We start from the raw sequence: 20,514 nt of genomic DNA, 5'->3' as shown, positions 1-20,514 counted from the left end.
AGGTCGTGGTGCTCACCTTTGTTCTCATGAAATAATAACGGTTTATTGTGTCTCTTGTACAATTCTCCACATAACATCAAAAGAAGCGAACAGAGAACTCTAGTTACCCTTAGTTACAAGTAAACCACAGAGAGAGTAATATTCTGAGTCAACGATATAATTATCATAGAGTCTCTCAGATAACGTCTTTGCCACTTAGCTTTCTCACAGTCGATTCAGTACATTACATACTTATTACACTACACATGCCTCCCTAGGAGTACGTAAGAGTACTGAAGGTCGATTATGAACTCCTACCCACAGTTGTTCATTATTTAACACACATGTATAATATCAACAAACTGATAACACTTTTTAATATTTGTTTTGAGAATGATGGTATTATATGGTGTGTGTGTGTGTGTGTGTGTGTGTGTGTGTGTGTGTGTGTGTGTGTGTGATTGTGTCTCCACTACAGTTCTCAATACTGGAAAACAAAAAGACAGTCCTGGATTTATATCTTGCCTCCTCATTCGAGCATGGATAATGGGAAAACCAGGCAAAAAACCACATCGGGGCCTCCAGTATTGAGAATTGCAATGGTTTTCTTTATTTGGTTGCATAATGACACATAGATCTTTAATTGTGCTGAATAGAGGAAAACTTTAGATGTTTTACAATCTTCTGCTCCAATACGTAAAATTATTCTCTTCAAACGTAAACGAACGATGCTGGTCGTGGTGAGCGACGTTGCAGACGATGGGAAGATGAGACCAGGATCGGGATGGAGTTTCTGGGTCAGGGTTGATGACATACATGAACTCTACTCTTGGATGGGATTGGTTTGGGACTCAGCTCATGGATAGGACATGAAACATTCGAAATTAAATAGTTTTACGATAGTACTCGATATACCTGTAACATATGGATGAATTTACATATCAAATCCATTCTCACATGACGAATCTGTGATCTTGGGAGATTCGGATTCAGAGTTCATTGTCATGAATTCCCCAGACAACACTGTAAATGTTAATATTCAGTTCGCACAGTTGAGTGAAACCAACACTCAATAAAGTTAGTCAAAATTAAACCAACAATTGTCAAATGTCACTATTATAGGTTTTGTGAGAAATTATAGCTTATCACTTTAGGAAATGCGATGTTTATTGCAACACGACTGCTCACTCAAGTTTGTGTGAATAGAGTTTGGATCATATTTCATGACATTGTATGAGCGTTCATGTCAGATCACATCACATTGTGTGGCAGCACATTTTCCCACCAACACCCTGTTCAAACTTTGCACATAAATACAGTTCTCCACTGAAACACATAATAATGTGTCCATTTAAGTCATTGCACAGGAATATAAATCCGCAGAACAATCCTTATCAAACACTGTGTCTGAATATCTGTAGAAAACAGATGGTCCCACATTCACAATTTTCGGATGGTCTATTACTCTATCATACAATTAAATTAAAACTTAAGTAACATGAATACTTTGATATCACATTGTGTACGTCCCCATATCCATGTCTACCGACTAATCTCAAGGGCAAAAGACTTCCTAATACGTCAAGTCACAAAAGGATTAACTCCTCCCCAAGAGAGTTAAATAAATACTCATCTCGATTCCATTTACGTAAGGATAGATAGACACAACCCTAACTTAGTCTCCTTTATGTGCTGTGTATGAAGTTCAATGGCAAAGCACTTATATTCATAACCACTAAATTATAGAAACATCACCTTAAAAACACTTAACACTAACATACAAGATCAAATAACACAATACCACTAGTACAATATACCAATTAAAGCCAAACTTTATCGTAGATCATTGACTGTATCAGTCTTTTGAGAAATATGGCTTTAAATCTTCATGCGGGTACATGCCCTTTACTTTGTTAGTCGTTGGATGTCCTAGAATATAGGCTCATGGATTTGCCATTGAAATTACTCTGTAAGGCCCAGAAAAAATTAATGACCATTTCTTATTCCTTTTCTTGAGAAATGATTTTGGAATGTGTCTTGAGTAACACCTTCGTCCCAGTCTGAAATGTCTTTGTCCTTTTTAAACTTTCATCATAATAAATATTTCTCTGTTGAGCTTTTCTTTTGATCACTGATAGTGCCTGATGAATCTTTGCCTCCCTAGATTCTTCATTGATTGATAATTTACATAGACAATTTATCCACTCATTACTTCCTTTTCTATTAAACATCAATTCTGAGGGTGTATAGTTGGTTGAAGTGTGTGGTAAACTTCTTCAAATTGTTTTAAATAGTCCCCCCACAAAGTTTGTTTATGGTGACAATAAGTTCTTATAAATCTGTTAACTTCTCAGAATAGCCTCTCAATTGGACTGGCTTCTGGATGAAATCTACAAATTAATAGTTGTTTAATCCAGCTTTCCTTCAAGAATCTTTTCCATCTGTATCCACTGAAATTTGATGCATTATCAGATAATAAAACGTTGGGTTTTCCAACACCTGCGATATAATCAGTGATGATTTTCTTAATAATTGCCTTTGGAGTACAAGTCTGGATCGGGTACAATTTTACATACTTGGTGAATAAATCGTAAAATGCGACAATGTACTTAACATTCCCTCTGGCTCGTGGCAGGGGTCCCATTACATCAACACTTACTACCTTCAAAGGTTCCTCAGATGCAACAGTTCCTTTGCTCCATGATTCAAAGACTTTTCCTTTTGGCAAATCTGACAACTCCTTATGGTAGTTTGTACAACCTTTCTCAAATTAGGAATGTGACAGTATCTACCTATCTTCTCTGTACATTTACTTACCCCACAATGTCCCCAGACTATGTGTGTATACCATACTAATTTCCTTTCATAATCGTGTGGAATGCAGACACACCATTTGTTCCATTGGCAATGTCTTCTATGGAATAAGACATTGTCATGTAATTGATACATCTCTTTCAGTTTAGGTGAGTCGTTTGCCTGTATCTTTTGAATTATTTGTGTCCATCGAGGATCTTCTAGTTGTAAATGGGTCATGTCTTTGCACATCTTAATGTAACCTCTTCTGTTTTCAACGTTCTTCATTAATAAGACTTTGAATTCTGTTGTTTGATCTTCTATTTCTTCAGATTCAGTTAATCCTTCTGGTACTCTGGAAAGAGCATCAGCTATAATATTCTCTTTCCCATTGACATATATCACTTCAAAGTTGTGCTCTTGATGTATTAGTATCCATCTTGCTAATCTTGGATGAAGGAGTTTACAGTTGTTTAGAAAACTTAGTGCCTGATGGTCACAGTACACTCTTGTATAAGCACCAGCTAGGTGACAGTGGAACTTTCTAAATGCCCATATAATTGCTAAGGCTTCAAGCTCTGTGATTGTGTATGCTCGTTCACAGTGAGTGAGTGTCCGGCTTGCAAAAGATATGGCAGAAAAAGTAGATTTATTGTCAACCATCTGAATTTGAAATAAGCAAACTCCTAAACCATATGACGATGCATCTGTCATTAGTCCAAAATCCTTTGTCATGTCGGGATGGTGCAGTATGCGTGCATTGACAAGTGCCACTTTGATTCTGTTGAATGCTTCTTCACAATCTGGAGTCCATTGCCATGACACATTCTTCCTAAGTAAGGATATTAATGCTTCTGAATTAAGGTCCTGTGTCGGTATAAAACGACGATAAAATCAAGCTAATCCAAGAAATGCCTTTAATTGTGTTTGGTTGCGTGGTGATGGCGCGTTTTCTATTTCTTCTTTTGAGCTGGCAAAATCCCATAGGATGTAATTAGATGTCCTAGAAAATTGATTTCATTCAAGGAAAACTTGGATTTCTTCAAGTTAGCAGTTACTCCTCATACTCTGATAATCTAAAACTTTCTAAGACTCTTCTAAGGATTACATTATGTTGCTCCCAGTTGGTTGTAGCAATCAACATATCATCCACAAATGGGGTAACCAATTCATGCAGCTCAGGTCCCAAGACAGTATCCAGCGCTTAAATAAAAACACCTGAACTCATGTTTAAACCAAATGGTAATACCATGAATTGATAACTGCAGCTGTTGTAAAGGAATGCTGTATAATTCCTTGCTTCCATGTGTAATGCAACCTGCCAAAGTGAGGATTTCAAATCAATTGTAGAAAAAAATTTGACACCCGAAAACTTATGGATTAGTTCTTCTATATTGAGAGGTTGGGTTCTCACAGGAAGAACAATTTTGCTAATCTCCCTAGCATCCAAAACCAAACGTACACTACCGTCTAACTTTGGTACTACATGTAGTGGACTGAAATAATGACTGTTGGATGGTTCAACGCCCATGGAATGGAGTAATATCCGTGACAGTAAGTTTTGTATGGCCTAATATTTAAATGGCACACATAATTTTTGATAACACCCGGTTTCTTATCAAATACCATGGTGTAATTGCTTAACAATTGTTTCAACTCATGTTTCTGTTGAGATGTCAGGGCATTTGCTTCAGTTACTTTAACATCAATCTGTTCTCCTATAGTTAACTCTGATTTTTCAGTTAGAGGGTTAGAAATCTTCCTGTTGAAACATCTCTTTATCACCTTAATTTCGATCCTACATCAGTAGTGTTCATGCATTTCCTGCTTTTGAATTAAATTAACTGTCAGAGGTACACCATCAATAGTCAACATGAGTTTACTGGAGGCGAAATCAACAATTGCATTTAACTCTCTCAGTAATTCATGTCCTAAAATTAAGTCTACGACAAGATTTCGGACAATTAGGCACGTGCAATCAATGGCTCGATTACCTAAATTAATTTTAATTCTTGTCTGTAGCTTCACTGACTTGGAGCGTCCTCCTACAGCACCTAATATTTTGCAGCTTGCCACGGGTAAGGTCGGTATATTTGCTCGTTCCTGTAACCTCTTCATGAGAGCCGTGGATATAGCATTTATACTTGCACCTGTGTCTAGTATTGTGTGAATTTAAAACCCTCAATATTAACTTCTATAGCCGCTTGTGGCTTAAAGTTACAAGTTTTATCACCTTCAAGCAATTCTTCCCTGATATCAGCATGGTTGTATCTAATAAATTTTATTTTATTGTCACGACTCCATTCACAAGTTCCGATCAGCCTTTCGGGGCTAAAGTTGGTCGATTTTAGTTTTCCTGTCCACTGTTAGGTGAGTTGTGTTCATCACTAACATCAGTAATTATTGGGAAATAATCTCTCCAATTATTGCTGTTATTGTTGTGATTGTGTGGAGTATTGTTGTTATTGTGTGACTGGTTCCAACCTGATGTTCTGGGATTTTGACGATATCCAGGAGTACATCTTATTCCCTGTTTCCTGTTGTTATGGGATTTGTAACCCTGGTTGTTACCATTATCCTGACGAGAATTACTATTTGATCCGTAACTCTGTCCTTGTTGCCCATTATCGCTGTTTAATTGTTGTTGCCTGCTGTTGTTGAGATTACTATTGCTGTAGTTCCTTTCATTTAAACCATTGATCTCATGTGGATTGTAGGACATAGCTTTAATATCCTCTAATAGCATATCGACTGCATCGACTGCTGTCAAGAATTCTTCCAGGTTATTGTCGTTGACATGCAGCAATTTTGTTTGTATGTCAATCGGCAATCTGTATTTTAATACTGTAATCAAGTCTTTGGAAGAAATTGGTTCAGACAAATATTTTGTTTTGTTGAGATATCGCTCAAAATATTTCCTGAGTGTTCCAAGTCTTAAATTATATGGTTCTGGGTTATATACTTGCTTTCTTATCCTTTCCTGTATTGCAGGAGACCAATATTTGTCGATAAAAGCCTGCTCAAAATCTGAGTACATAAGATAAGTGTCTATTGCCTCACTACTCCACATAGCCCCGTCTCCTACCATATGTCCACTTACATAACTACTTTTCTGTCTTTCTGTCCAAATCCTGGGTAAAACTCCTTTAAATGATTTTATGAACACGATGGGATGAATAGTTTTCTTTTCTCGATTGAAAGTTGGAAATTTTCTATATTTAATAACTTTTTCCTCCATATAAAGTCTTGCATAATGTGATGCACGATCCTGCATGCCACTACTATATTGAGAATTGTCAGTATGTCGATGTTCATGTACACCAGCATTTTGTTGGATGCGAGATGGATTAACTCTCTCGCTTGTGTAGATGTTCTCGGAACCTACTGACTGATAATCTTGGTCAGACTGACGCATATCGTCATTTTGTTTACGCACCTCTTGCAGCACTTTGAAAAATCCTTTCGGTGCAAGCTCTGTGTCTGTCAGTACTTCTTCGAATTGTTTCCGAAGTTTGAATAAGTCGTTTGATAATTCTTTGTTCTGGGAATCTCTGTCATTTATAGCTTTGGTGACTGCAGACTGAACTTTCTGCTCAACAGCGTCCGCTAATTGAGAATCACGCTCACCGAGCCACTGATTAAAAACATCGCAAAACTGTTCCATCTTATGTGTAAGCTGTTGCTTAACCACGTTAGCTTGCCCTATTGTAACGTTATGTAATTTCTGTGACAGTTCTGTAACTGTGGCCGATAGCTGCTCTTGCTTTTGTGACGCTTTATCAAATTCTAACTGAAGATTGTTAACCGCTTCGGGTAGGTGCTTGTGTGCTTCCCGAAAAATTTCAAACTCTGTTATTAAAGATGTCTGCGTAGGAGCAACTTGTTCTATTTTAGTGTTGTGTCTCTTGTACAATTCTCCACATAACATCAAAAGAAGCGAAGAGAAAACTCTAGTTACCCTTAGTTACGAGTAAACCACAGAGCGAGTAATATTCCGAGTCAACTGTATAATTATCATAGAGTCTCTCAGACAACGTCTTTGCCACTTAGCTTTCTCACAGTCAATTCAGTACATTAAATATTTATTACACTACAAAGCCTGCGCCATCAGAAATATTAGTTTTCGACCATTGGTTATCTGTAAATATTCAGCTCAGGAATCTGCTTTACTTTAACTTTAAAGGTTTGTGATACCCTGCATATGAAGACCGTGTCTATACGCCTTTCCTGCCACATTAGTCTCCATGTTTTCTATGCTACCACGATTGTACGCTTGCTTAGAAACAGTACATTTCCAGTGAATCATTTCTGTCTGAGAACAGAGACCTACAAATATGTCGTCGGTGACTGCATAGCAGCAATGTTGCTGACAAAATTAAAATCTGTAATAGCTATGTATAATGGCATTTCGTATTCACTGACGCGCCTAGTTGCTTTCCACAGGGCGTGTGTACATGTTGAATTGTACTATAACCACTATTGAACCCAGCTTGTTCTAAGGATAGCACTGAAGCGCTTTGTCAACACTTAAGTGAACACTTTGTAGGTAACAGGGAGTAAACGATGCGGCGGGAAGTCTTCAGACCGTGAATACTTCCCTTTGGGTCTCGAACGGCTATCTTTATCGTTCCAGGAAACGCGAATGGCGCCCTTTTGTATACGAACACTAAAGATTATAGCCAGATATTATTGTGTTTCTTCACTACTAAGATTAAGTACACTCCTGGAAATGGAAAAAAGAACACATTGACACCGGTGTGTCAGACCCACCATACTTGCTCCGGACACTGCGAGAGGGCTGTACAAGCAATGATCACACGCACGGCACAGCGGACACACCAGGAACCGCGGTGTTGGCCGTCGAATGGCGCTAGCTGCGCAGCATTTGTGCACCGCCGCCGTCAGTGTCAGCCAGTTTGCCGTGGCATACGGAGCTCCATCGCAGTCTTTAACACTGGTAGCATGCCGCGACAGCGTGGACGTGAACCGTATGTGCAGTTGACTGACTTTGAGCGAGGGCGTATAGTGGGCATGCGGGAGGCCGGGTGGACGTACCGCCGAATTGCTCAACACGTGGGGCGTGAGGTCTCCACAGTACATCGATGTTGTCGCCAGTGGTCGGCGGAAGGTGCACGTGCCCGTCGACCTGGGACCGGACCGCAGCGACGCACGGATGCACGCCAAGACCGTAGGATCCTACGCAGTGCCGTAGGGGACCGCACCGCCACTTCCCAGCAAATTAGGGACACTGTTGCTCCTGGGGTATCGGCGAGGACCATTCGTAACCGTCTCCATGAAGCTGGGCTACGGTCCCGCACACCGTTAGGCCGTCTTCCGCTCACGCCCCAACATCGTGCAGCCCGCCTCCAGTGGTGTCGCGAAAGGCGTGAATGGAGGGACGAATGGAGACGTGTCGTCTTCAGCGATGAGAGTCGCTTCTGCCTTGGTGCCAATGATGGTCGTATGCGTGTTTGGCGCCGTGCAGGTGAGCGCCACAATCAGGACTGCATACGACCGAGGCACACAGGGCCAACACCCGGCATCATGGTGTGGGGAGCGATCTCCTACACTGGCCGTACACCACTGGGGATCGTCGAGGGGACACTGAATAGTGCACGGTACATCCAAACCGTCATCGAACCCATCGTTCTACCATTCCTAGACCGGCAAGGGAACTTGCTGTTCCAACAGGACAATGCATGTCCGCATGTATCCCGTGCCACCCAACGTGCTCTAGAAGGTGTACGTCAACTACCCTGGCCAGCAAGATCTCCGGATCTGTCCCCCATTGAGCATGTTTGGGACTGGATGAAGCGTCGTCTCACGCGGTCTGCACGTCCAGCACGAACGCTGGTCCAACTGAGGCGCCAGGTGGAAATGGCATGGCAAGCCGTTCCACAGGACTACATCCAGCATCTCTACGATCGTCTCCACGGGAGAATAGCAGCCTGCATTGCTGCGAAAGGTGGATATACACTGTACTAGTGCCGACATTGTGCATGCTCTGTTGCCTGTGTCTATGTGCCTGTGGTTCTGTCAGTGTGATCATGTGATGTATCTGACCCCAGGAATGTGTCAATAAAGTTTCCCCTTCCTGGGACAATGAATTCACGGTGTTCTTATTTCAATTTCCAGGAGTGTATTTCATGACTCGCTGCTGTGGTATTGCACATTTCATTTACAGCTTTTCTTATTTCTTTTGTGAGGAATTCTGCAACTTCACCTTTTTTATGCATAAGGTGCATTTGCTGAAGGCACGTTTGTGTGATTGGAAATTGTAACAAATACTAACAAAGTGTTTGCGACAATTTAATGTCGATATTCATGTTTTAAACTGCAGCAGAATTTAGCTAACGACATTAATTTAAATTTTCTTGTTATGATTACTCAGCCGTCAGTTCAATAAAAGTTCCTTATTTTTCTGCTGATATTGTTGATGGTCGTACATTAACAATAAATGTGTTTCTAATCCATATTCATCTTGATGTTTAAGCTAATTTTCATTTAGAGACTGCTGTTTAAACATAATTCACATTAGGTTTTCTTAGGTGTATTAATCTTTATTGATGGTCAAAATGTCTGTTTCTTTATCTTCATATTACACGCATGCATCTCTGTTGGAACAGACAGTGTTCTGAAAATTACTGCTGTGGTAAATATTACGAAATGGATTCACATTTTGCGAATCAGCATCTGTTTACGATATATGAAAATGTGAGCCAGATCGGGAGTCAAACCCGAATTTCCCGCCTATCGCGAGTACTGAGGTGTGAAAATTACACATTTTACAGTTTAAAAACATTTATTCACCAAGTGAGAATACTTAGTACTTTGTGTGGATGCCTTTATTCTTAATGAGCAGTTACACACGTCTTGGCATTGTTTCCAAGAGTCTTGAGCATGAATTTTTGACAACTTTATCATGATTCCATATTTGGATCAGTTTCTTGATGAACTGCAACCTCGTTGTAATGTTAATCTACCTCAGCTTCCATTTAACAATTGACCACAAATTCTCTATAGGGCTCATGTCTGGACTATTCCAGGCCATTGTAAAGTTTCTGCATTGTTTTTGGCTAAGAACTGTGAAACTGACTCAGTTTTACGGCAAGGTGCACCATCGTGCCTAACCACAAATTCACCGTCGCGAAACCATTCCTTCATCGGAGATAAAAGCCTCTTTTCCAGCAGTTTTCTATGCTGAATTTGATTCATAATGCCTTCCACAATGTAATGATGGCCAGTACCCTTTGCTGGCATGACACTTCATACCATAACAGACGTGGGATGTTTTACGGTTTGCGCTATGCAAAACTCGGAAAACTCTTCTTCAACCGTTCTTCGCACATACTGGCTACTTTATTGACGTATGGGGAATATAGACTCGTTAGTAAAGCAGACGTGAAAGAAAAAAAAAGGTTAATCACAAAAAAATCCATGATGTCAGATTTTGTATGCTCATATGAACAGAAGAAAATAAGTCAATTTTTCAATGTCTTTTTTTATATTTTGTTGAAAACAAACAGTCATGCTTCAAAAGAAATATTCACATACGGATTCTCAGTTGGTTTAAATAAAGTTTATTTACCTTGCTACAATTCTCTCCAAACTGATTTCTAGCCTTATGAGCCCATCTAAGTCTCTTTGCACTCATTTCAGGGGTAAGTTTTGCGGACTGTGGAGGTACAAACACCGACTCCAAAGCTCTCCAGAGCCTTCTTCAAATCTTGACTGGTAGCTCTGCTGTTGTTTTTCGCCATCTGGACGAGTTTGCGATGAGTTCTAGGGGAGAGTTTTCTCTTGTGTCCACATTTTCCTCGACGTGCAGGACTGAAATTAAGGCCGTCTTTCACGGCCTGGCAAATTCGACTGATAGATTTTTGTGAAATTTATAACCTGTTTGCTATTTAACGCTTCGATTACCGTTTTTCTTCGAGTAACAATATTATTGTAGCAACTTTTCTTGGTGACAGATCACTTTTCCGATCCACATCAACAAATATCTGACGGACAAAATGATTATTGATAATAACCAAAATTATTTCTATTTAATGGCTAAAATGCAAGTAGATATACTCATCAATTGTTTTATGATGCATTAAACATAAGATGCACCTTAAGTAAGTTTCAGCTAATTAAACTGTCTACAAAACAGCTGCTACCATGCAATCTCTGCTTCAACAGTAACAGTTAATTGCTTAGAGAGTGCTGTCAACATTGTTGTTGGCACAGTACTGCCAATAGCAAAGATAAATGTTGTCATATATGTGCAATCGAGTGAAAATGCCGATATCACATGGCTGAATAATTCCAGAGTGAGAGAAACTAGAAAATACCAAACTTTTCATTTTGAGTCTAATAATTTTCACACCTTAATAGTTACGTTAACCACTTAGGCTGTATGAACAAGCCTCCAGGACCGATCCAAACTTCCATATGTCGCAGAGTCTGGGTAAGTGGGAAATACAGGCTCGATTCCCAGTCTGTGATGATTTTTCCTGTGTTCTAAACAGCTGGCGTCAATCCAGACTCGGAAAATGCCAGTCCATGTCGTAGTATTTACTTTATTTAAGTTACTTTTTTGAATGTTACGAAAAATGGCACGTAGATTTCGTGGAACCCCACAGTGAGGTCCGGGAAATTCTGGGGCTCTGCAGGACAGTTTTGGGTTGTTTCGTATGATGTCCAGCTGACTTTCAAGCATGTTTACCTTTCTCCGCTAAACACTAACTGCCCGCTTCTTTTCAGATCTGCAGCGAGGGTGCAGCGGAACACTGACTAACGTCTCTGGAGACGCCAGCGCCAGCGTCCCGCTGTGGCCACTTCTGGCACTACTGACACCTCTGTCCCTCGGAGCTGCAGGGCTCCCTGGCACGGTCTAAACATGGCGGCTGTCGACCGCCTTGGGCGCCGGTGCTGTCAGCACCCTGCGAAATTAAAAAAGATTAGAATAACGTCGACTATTTACCGTATATAAAGGAGGTGCAGGAAGTGTTGTGGAGGATCGGGTACGTTTAACGTATGTCGCAATGTCAAAGGTAGGGTGAATATTTGGAGTAACATAGATCAAAGAGCTTTTCTTGAGACTAGTAGCTTCGCAGGAGTTGAGTTTGCTGTGTAAGCTGCAGTTCAATGAATAGCGATCACTTTGACTGCAGCGGTCAGTCAGGTCTTGTATCTACCACTAGAGGAGGTGATTCAAAAACAAAAATGCCAAAAAATCTCAGATCTATCGCAGTGGAGCTTTCTTATCGTGTTGTACACTTTCGATTCGCACTGGAGATGCCCATTTTCATGTAATGGGCATGATACTGTTGTACTCCTTTTCTAAGGAGGTAGCTATGTTTACATTATACATGAATGGGTTAAGGAAGGAATAATAACACGAATTATTACATAGTCCACAGATGAACTATAGGTTACTGTTCAAACTATTAGTTTTTACAACGAAATTTGTAAGCAACTTGTGGACTATAACAAACTAATTTGTAGGATTTAGTAATGCCTTACATCCCATATATAAATATAATTATTGCACATAGTCTTTATAAGAATTTCTACAGAAAAACTGTATCACCATTACAAGAGTATGACAAATGACATATCAATACATTATTTACTGTTTAAACAATCAGCTGACATTAAGCTCTGGATATTTTCCAGTTGATAATTGTACTGTACATATCATGATAACTTCGAATGAATTCAGACAAATCTTCAAACATATCACTAATGTGTAAGAAATTTCTTAATATAAGTAATGAATCAACTTTTTACAAAGAAATAACTAAAATGGAATGTAACATTCTGCTAGCGCATTTTTTCAGAGGAAATGGTATGTAACTTTTTGAAATGACTAATGTGGGATTCGAGTTTTTTCTACTGAAATTGTGGCCAATGCCATGCCAGTGGAGATATAGTAGTACTTAAAGTATTTTCAGAATTTATTCTGACGTGGGCGAAATGGTCTTCTTCGTAGAAACTGTACAGTGCAAAAAAAAGGTGTTTGGATGTCTTCATTTTTCTACTGTATACTCAACGTCTGGGATGTTGATGAAGTACTTTCAAGAACCTGCCTACAATAATGTCTCGTCTAGGATAGCGTCTAGTGCCTAAACATTTTATCTCTTACTATGGAAAGAAGAAGATAGTTCTGTAGCTACATATTCTGTTACTGATACTTTTCAGAGGAAGTTGTTCACTATAAAGTAGGTCTCATGTGAATTACATTTCATGTATTCCTTCACTGCGAGCACAGAGATGCCTGAATTTCTACACACAATATGCTTTTGTCGAATAAATAAAAGGCAATATATAATTTTGATGATGAACACAGGGAAACGCAATAATTCGTAAAGAAGTCTCGTGTAAATGAAATATTTGAAGTTTGAACAGTGGGCTAAAAATGTGGAAAGTGATTTTAAATTGCTGTGACCTTTAAGGAGTAAGGGTATCCTCTTCACTGCATAGCATGCTTATTTTATTCATACCCCTTTTATTCATCCTACTACCTGGTAGTTAACATAACAATATTCCTTTTTTTGTCATTAGTCTTCAGACTGGTTTAATGTGGTCAGCCGCGAATTACTCGCCTGTACCAATCACTTCATGTGAGATTAGCAAATGCAACCTTCGTCCTCAATTATTTGCTGGATGTATTCCAATCTCTGTCTTCCTCTAAAGTTTTTACCCTCTGCAGCTCCCTCTAGTACCATGAAAGTTATTCCCTGATGTCTTAGCAGATGTCCTACCATCCTGTCCCCTCCTATTGTCTGTGTTTTCCATATATTCCTTTACTCACCGATTCTCCGGTGAATCTTCTTATTCTCCTGCAGATATACATTTGAGGTTCATGGAGTGATTAACATGTGTTTTGTTTGTAATTGTAGAGTAAAAGAGAAGGACAGAAACAGCTTCATTGTTACATACTTCCTAATTTTTCGGAAGTAGTTTCCAAATGGGTACCATGTAGGTTTATTGCGTTACCCAATTTAACCGAATGATAACACAGTTACAGTACAGAAAATCAACAGAGTATATCATAAACACTGCAACAGATTATGTCATAAACAGTGGAGCGAATTGTAATCAGAAGGCACACCAGTGAATAGAATGGTAAATATCAGTAAGTGAAATGCAATAGAAAATGCAAAAATGAATTGTATTACACCAGTCAAATGAGGAAGTGAAATGAAGTCGCATTAACAAAAAAGAAGAATGGAAAACAGTGAATCAGTTACTGAATATATGAATATATTAACATGAAAAGGAACTAAAGATATCGTTGAAATGCTGATGGATACATTAAACTTTTTTGTTGGTAATTGTAGTGACACTTAGCCGTTTTCTGCAGTGTAATACCTTCACTCTGTCTTTCATTTCCTCTAAGGTCAATTTAATTTTAATCCCTTTGACAGTGCAAACAGTCAGTAATACAATGAGATTAGGGTACCATGATTAAAACTATGTGGACTTTGAGATTCACGTTTGTCTAAAGAAATATACCTTCCGTATTTTCATGACAATTGCGAAACCTCGTATAGCTTCAATGAGTGAACTATCGCTTCTGGCTTCATGACGTAAACAAAAATTCAGATTCCATTAATAGTAGTTAACATCGAGGCATTAATGCTGATGTTTCGTGGTAGCAAGCGTCTTTTACCTGAAAATCCCATATTTTTCTGTGGTAGTCTGCTTCTTACATCCACGTTCCTTTAATCATTATGTGCCATTTTCATTTCCACTGTAGCTGAATTACATCACTAGATTTAATGTTAAGTTTATCACAAAGCTCATTCGTACTTCTCCTCATTAGTTTCATCATCCTTTGTTTTACTCTCAGTCCGTAGTGTGTGCCCTGCAAATCTTCTTCACTTCCACTGAGAACAGCATTATCATCAGAGAATCTTTTCGTTGATATCCTTCCACCCTGAATTTTAATCCCACTCTTGACTAAACCTTTTTTTTATTTCTGTCTTATACACTTTCTGATCTGAGCGCCTCATATTTGGTTTTCCATTCTTATTTTTCCATTTTGGTTCTTGTACACGCCTTATGTTACAAATCTTTCCATATAGCTTAAAAGCGTTTTCGTGAGGATTTCGAATATCTTGTACTACTTAAAATTGTAGAATACTTTTTCTAGGCAGATAAATCCTATGAATTTCCTTTTCTTCACATTGGTCGTCACAGAGATAAAGTTATTACAAGAAGGTAGGAATTTTTCCACGTCTGCTGTATTTATTTTATTGATTCACGACTAGTTTCCGTCTTTTGGACAATTTTGAAGTGATGTTCTATATAAAAGAGCGCACAATACGCTACCTCCACGAATAGAAAGATATAAGTGAAACTTTTTAGAAACACAGACAGCACATATGTGAACCAAACAAAGAGAGAATGTGAATTTAAAGACTCTGTCATTTCAGTGCATATATTTTTACAACAGGTAACCATCCGTCTAATAAGTTGCATTCACACTTTTACGCTTCTATTCGTGACAGTAATATAGTATGCTCTGTTTTCTACATATATTCACTTGAAAGTGACCTAAAAGGCAGAAAGTAATCGTGAACCAATAAAATAGTTACAGCAGACGCGGCAAAATGCTACCTTCTTATGAATATTTCTTGGTTTTTCTTAAGATCTGTTTCCAGTATGAAGCGGAACTTTTGAAATGTCTCTCTGATGCCTTTACCTTCCTTAAAGCCTAACTGGTTGCCATTTAACAGATACAGTAAAACGTGCTTCTAGAGATGGTATCGAAGGCAATGAAAACGTTGTGACTATCTGATCGCCTGAGGATGAGCTAGACATAACCGAAACATTGTTGCCGAGCCAACTAGTGAAATATGCAAGGAATTTAAGTGATTCGAAGTTTATTTGGAATCTCCGAGCCGCCGGTTAAGGTATGCTCGGCCGTTGCTTGACGGTGGGTCTACAGAGAGAGGGCGTCTCTGCCAGACGCCGAGTGGCTGTGGGTGTGTCCGAGTTGAAGGCCAGCAGGAGGTTTGGGCTGTTCCTTTTTCGCCCTCTTTTGACCGCCGCAGGCGTCGCAGTCGATAGATCAATACCGGGGGGCCGGAGAGACAGCGGCAGGGGCAGGGGTAGGCAGCCCGCGGCGCACGTCTCACCTCCACAACTTGCTCCTCCACTCCACCCTGCTCTCACACTACTGCTCCTCTTCCCCCCCACAAATCTTGCCGCAGTCTGCCGCCCTCGAGACAGGAAGGAAGGGCTCGGTTGCCTCGGTGGGGATCAGGGCCGACCGGGGCCACCCTTCCGAAGAGGGCCGTCATCTTCTCTGGGGCCAGCACTCGCAGTCCTCTCGGGGCCTCGACAAATGGTGGCACTGAGATTCTTTTCTGCGAATGCAGTGCAAAGTGCGGCCTGCACGTAACGAAAACTAACAACGAGTCGCACCTGTGACAGTGGACTCCACCTTTCCTGAAATGAAGACATTAATTAAACTGATACATCTTTATTCAATGACATCATATTCACCACTTACTTATTACAACTTCTACGATCGCAATTTCGACCTTGGGTAGTTCCCAAGTTATTACAGATGTTGAAAACACATCATTTGTCAAAATCAATAATATGAATAACAATCATTAATTAAAACTTCCGAGCTGAATTGCCGTGGTCCATATATAAAACTACTTCTCCCTCCTGATGTTTCGTTGCCTACTGCGGGCAACATCTTCTGAGGTGAGTCGGCGACTGGCTGCTAGGCGCTGGTGGTCCCACTTATATAGAACGCTTAGATGGTGCCACCATTCATCACGTGGTTTCGACTTTAAAACTATCTCTGGATAGTGCCATTTCTCTCAATTACAGGTATCGATTGTCACTTCGTTGGTACAAAGTCGACCGCCATATCTTGTCTAGTTTTAATCCTTATTTTTTTTTTTATTAAAATTATTTTTGTGCTCATAGATCTCTATAGCTTCTCTATACATGTGAGTATAATAATGTGAGGTCCTAGCTATCACCTTTGTCTCACTAAATTTTATTTCGTGATCACCGTCTCTGAAAACGTGTTCCACTACAGCTGATTTGTCAATTTGTTCCAATCTATAGTTCCTTTTGTGTTCCGTATTATATTGGAACAACTAAAATGAGTGTTAATACCCGCCTAACGGAACAGAAAAGGAACTGTAGATTGGGACAAATTGACAAATCAGCTGTAGCGGAACACATTTTCAAAGACGGTGATCACGAAATAAAATTTAGTGAGACAAATGTGATAGGTAGGACCTCACATTATTATATTCACATGTATAGAGAAGCTATAGAGATCTACAAGCACGAAAATAATTTTAATAAAAAAGAATGATTAAAACTAGACGAGATATGGCGATAGACTTTGTACCAACGAGGTGACAATCGATTACCTGTAATCGAGAGAGATGGCACTAGCCAGAGATAGTTTTAAAGTCGAAAGCACGTGATGAGTGGTGGCGCCAACTAAGCGCTCTATATAAGTGGGACATCCAGCGCCTGGCAGTCAGTCGCTAACTCACCTCAGAAGTTGTTGCCTGCAGTAGACAACGAAACGTCACGAAGGAGAAGCAGTTTTATATATGGACCACGGCAATTCACCTCAGAAGTTTTAATTAATGAAGACGCCGGCCGTGAAAGCTTACATGTTATGATGAATTACAATGTTGCAATTAGTATTGGCAACTGCTCTGTTTTCAACACCTTTAACCACCTGAAAATGGACCTTTGGTCGTAATTGCAATCGTGGAAATTGTAATAAATAGTATAGTCCATGACGAATATGGTGTAATTTTTAAAAAAATTCTTAGTCCATGATATGACAACAAATACAACTGTGATCATCTTTGCTTCAAAAGCTTCCCGTCATGTAGACTTCCTTGAAGGAACTTTTTTGCCTGTGATTATCCCATTCATTTGGGTAGTCAACAAAAGGCGGTAGAGCTCCAAGCTACAGCCCCCCTCGTTTCAGTATCGATTAAAATTGTTAAAAATTATCACTTTAAAATATTATACTGTCTGCAACTGTAACTTTTTTATTCATGGTACTGTTGTACATTTTCGGTCATAGACCATTTTATAGTATCGAAGTAAACGGAAGAAACAGCAATCCAGTTCACTAATAATAAGTTAGAACTTAAATGCAGTCATTAATCAGATAATACAATATCCCTGGATTAGTAAAAGCTTACGGTAAAAAAAATTATGCGCTGGCACATTACGTCATGCAAGTATCTGCACATGTTGTATTTGAATGGTTAGTTGTCATAAAACCAGTATTACAAGGTATACTATTACAGGTGCACTTCACAATTTTAAATTTATATGTCTTTCGACATACCATCGCCGTTCCTCTTAGGAATTAAACAGCTGATAGCACCCTTCCTATAAGACGTGACCTCTACCTGTTGTTGGCAACGCAAATGAAGCTTCTTGTCACATCCTGCATGTGCTTTGAGGCACAGTTTTATTATTTCAGAACGAATTTTTACTGTGCAGCGCAACAGATGTGATTTAAAACTTACTGGCTGATTAAAAGTGTGTGTTGGCCCTTGACGCTAACCTGGTGTCGTTGCCTTTCACAGGAAAGTACGAACTAAGATACCCGAACGTAATTCAAGACCCGCCTTACAGCATTACTTTCGCCATTACCTCATGTTCTACCTTCCAAACTTCACAGAGGTGCTTCTGCGTACTATAAGAGACTAGGACTCCCGTAAGAGAGAACACCGCTGAGCTATGTCTTATTCATAGCTTGGTAGGACTGTCTCCAGAGTTAATGTTGCGCTGTAGCGTAGAGTGCGCTGATTTGAAACTGAATGTTACAGTGTCAATTCACGGTTCGGCACACAATTCTAATCTTCCAAGCAGTTTCAATTGCATTCATTTCTTTTCTTTGCATGGATTGTTATTTGGAAGATCTCGTAGATTCCGCAACAATTCTTCCTGCCTCGTTTTTCGTATCTACAGACAGATTGTTAATGATCACCGACTGGTACAAACAGGTGATTGTTGTCGTAAGAAAATAAAAGGAGAAAGATTCAAGTGGTTTTAGGGTGCCCACCGCTATTGAATACATGAATAAGTTTCGTCTCTGTAATGGCATATTATGTGGTAACGTACCTTGTGAGTGCATGTATGATAATGCTTGATTCCCGTATCGCTAATTGTTTTCAAAGTATTTGAAGTCAGTTCCTGCTGCCGTCAGAATCACTGTAGAACTTGTGTTGCGTACGTAGTTTCACTGTTTACTTATAACAAGGACTCCGATAACGGCTGATCAGCGTTTAATAGTGAAGTATCTGGTGCCTGCATCCTTATTCTTCATACAGCTGGTGAGAGGTCAAAAATTAGGCATCGCAACTTTGAATTCTTGATATATATATATATAGCTTGGATGAAATGCTGCGCCGTTGTCTGATAGCCTGTTACTGATGAAATGCGCTAATAGCTCTCCATTTATATCTGACCTGATTGTTGTGTTTATACATTCGCTTCTTAGGGTGTTAGGGTGTTTATTGAACGGATAGGGTGCCCTCTTCTTTATGCAGCACAGTTTTTACGTGTTGACTTTATCGAAGGCTCTTCCCAAATCAAGACATGCTGAGTTCGTCTCTCGATTGAACTGTACACGTTTTCAATTATTTGTTTCATCACAAACACTGCGTCTATTGTCGATGTTCCTCTACGAAAATAATTTTTTTTTTCTCTCGTAATAGTTTGATGTTACTTTTAATGTCCTGTTCATGATCCCAGCGCAAAACTTTTCTGTTCATGGGCTTAACTGGTAGCTGGGAACTTGCAGGGATATTTTGAAAAGAGAAAAAAATGCAATTGAATAATAATCCACCAGAGATGCTTTCTTTATATTTTATTTGCTGCTACGAGACCGATGGCTCGCTCATTGTCAAGTGGTAGCTAGATACAATCAAACTGTATATATTACATAAATGTATAATGTTTGGTTGCACTATAATTCTTTCTTACGTTATAAAATGTTAAGTATTATTTTCAAAGATGTCCCGCTTTTTGTCGCACTTGTGCGTCGTTGTTAACAATTTCGATTTATGTGTCGGAGATATAGTTTGTTCTTAAATTTATATCTTGAACGAAAATCGATTTATAGCCCGTGGTAAATTTAAAACTGAGTTTCATTGCACGAAAATCGATTTGTATCGAGTCAAAAATTTTAGATGCGATACAAAATTATTTTCGTCAAACATATGAATCTATAACTTGATGGTACGTAGGCACTGCTTGGCAAGGAATGCTCGAAAGGAAAAGAAAAAAACAGTCACTCTGCAACATTGATCACGTACCTAGGCCAGCTTAAAGGAATGGGACACAAGCATGCGATACACTTGGACAGAAGCGAGGTATATTCTCTGCCTCGAGTCTAGCTATTCCATCTTCGCTCCGTCGGCACAAATTCTATAGAACAGCTTTTATGCTTCGCAGACGTTACTCGGAAACGTTACGCCGATGAAACTATTACCGTTTATCATCCGTTCCTTGCTATCCGCTATCTGCTCTTGTGGTATTTCCTCTTTTTTTTTCTCCTACTGAACTACGCCAAATTTGTTACGTCGCTGTTTCTTAAGTGATGTCGGACAGTTTCTACATCTTGATTGACCTTTTGCGCGACTAAAGCGTAGTAAATTTTTCTTATCTCGTCCGTCCAGAACTCGCCGTAATCACTCAAGTTAAGCATAAAAACTGCACACAAGTGCCCTGTAA

At 39.5% G+C, this 20,514-nt stretch overlaps 1 protein-coding gene across 1 annotated transcript in view; it reads left to right on the top strand.

Annotated features, from left to right (window-relative positions):
* The window catches only part of LOC126428011 (acetylcholinesterase-like), a 780,456-nt gene extending 768,281 nt beyond the window's left edge, over nt 1-12,175 (top strand). The window contains exon 10 of the mRNA XM_050089893.1: nt 11,521-12,175. Within this exon, the coding sequence (XP_049945850.1) occupies nt 11,521-11,654 (134 nt within the window). The 3' untranslated portion in view covers nt 11,655-12,175. The remainder of the gene's footprint in view (nt 1-11,520) is intronic.
* The last annotated feature ends 8,339 nt before the right edge of the window (nt 12,176-20,514 follow it).

The sequence above is a fragment of the Schistocerca serialis genome, chromosome 12, assembly GCF_023864345.2.
Source record: "Schistocerca serialis cubense isolate TAMUIC-IGC-003099 chromosome 12, iqSchSeri2.2, whole genome shotgun sequence".
NCBI lineage: Eukaryota > Metazoa > Arthropoda > Insecta > Orthoptera > Acrididae > Schistocerca > Schistocerca serialis.
Note: the sequence above shows the minus strand (reverse complement) of the source record. Positions and strands in the feature narration are given on the sequence as shown.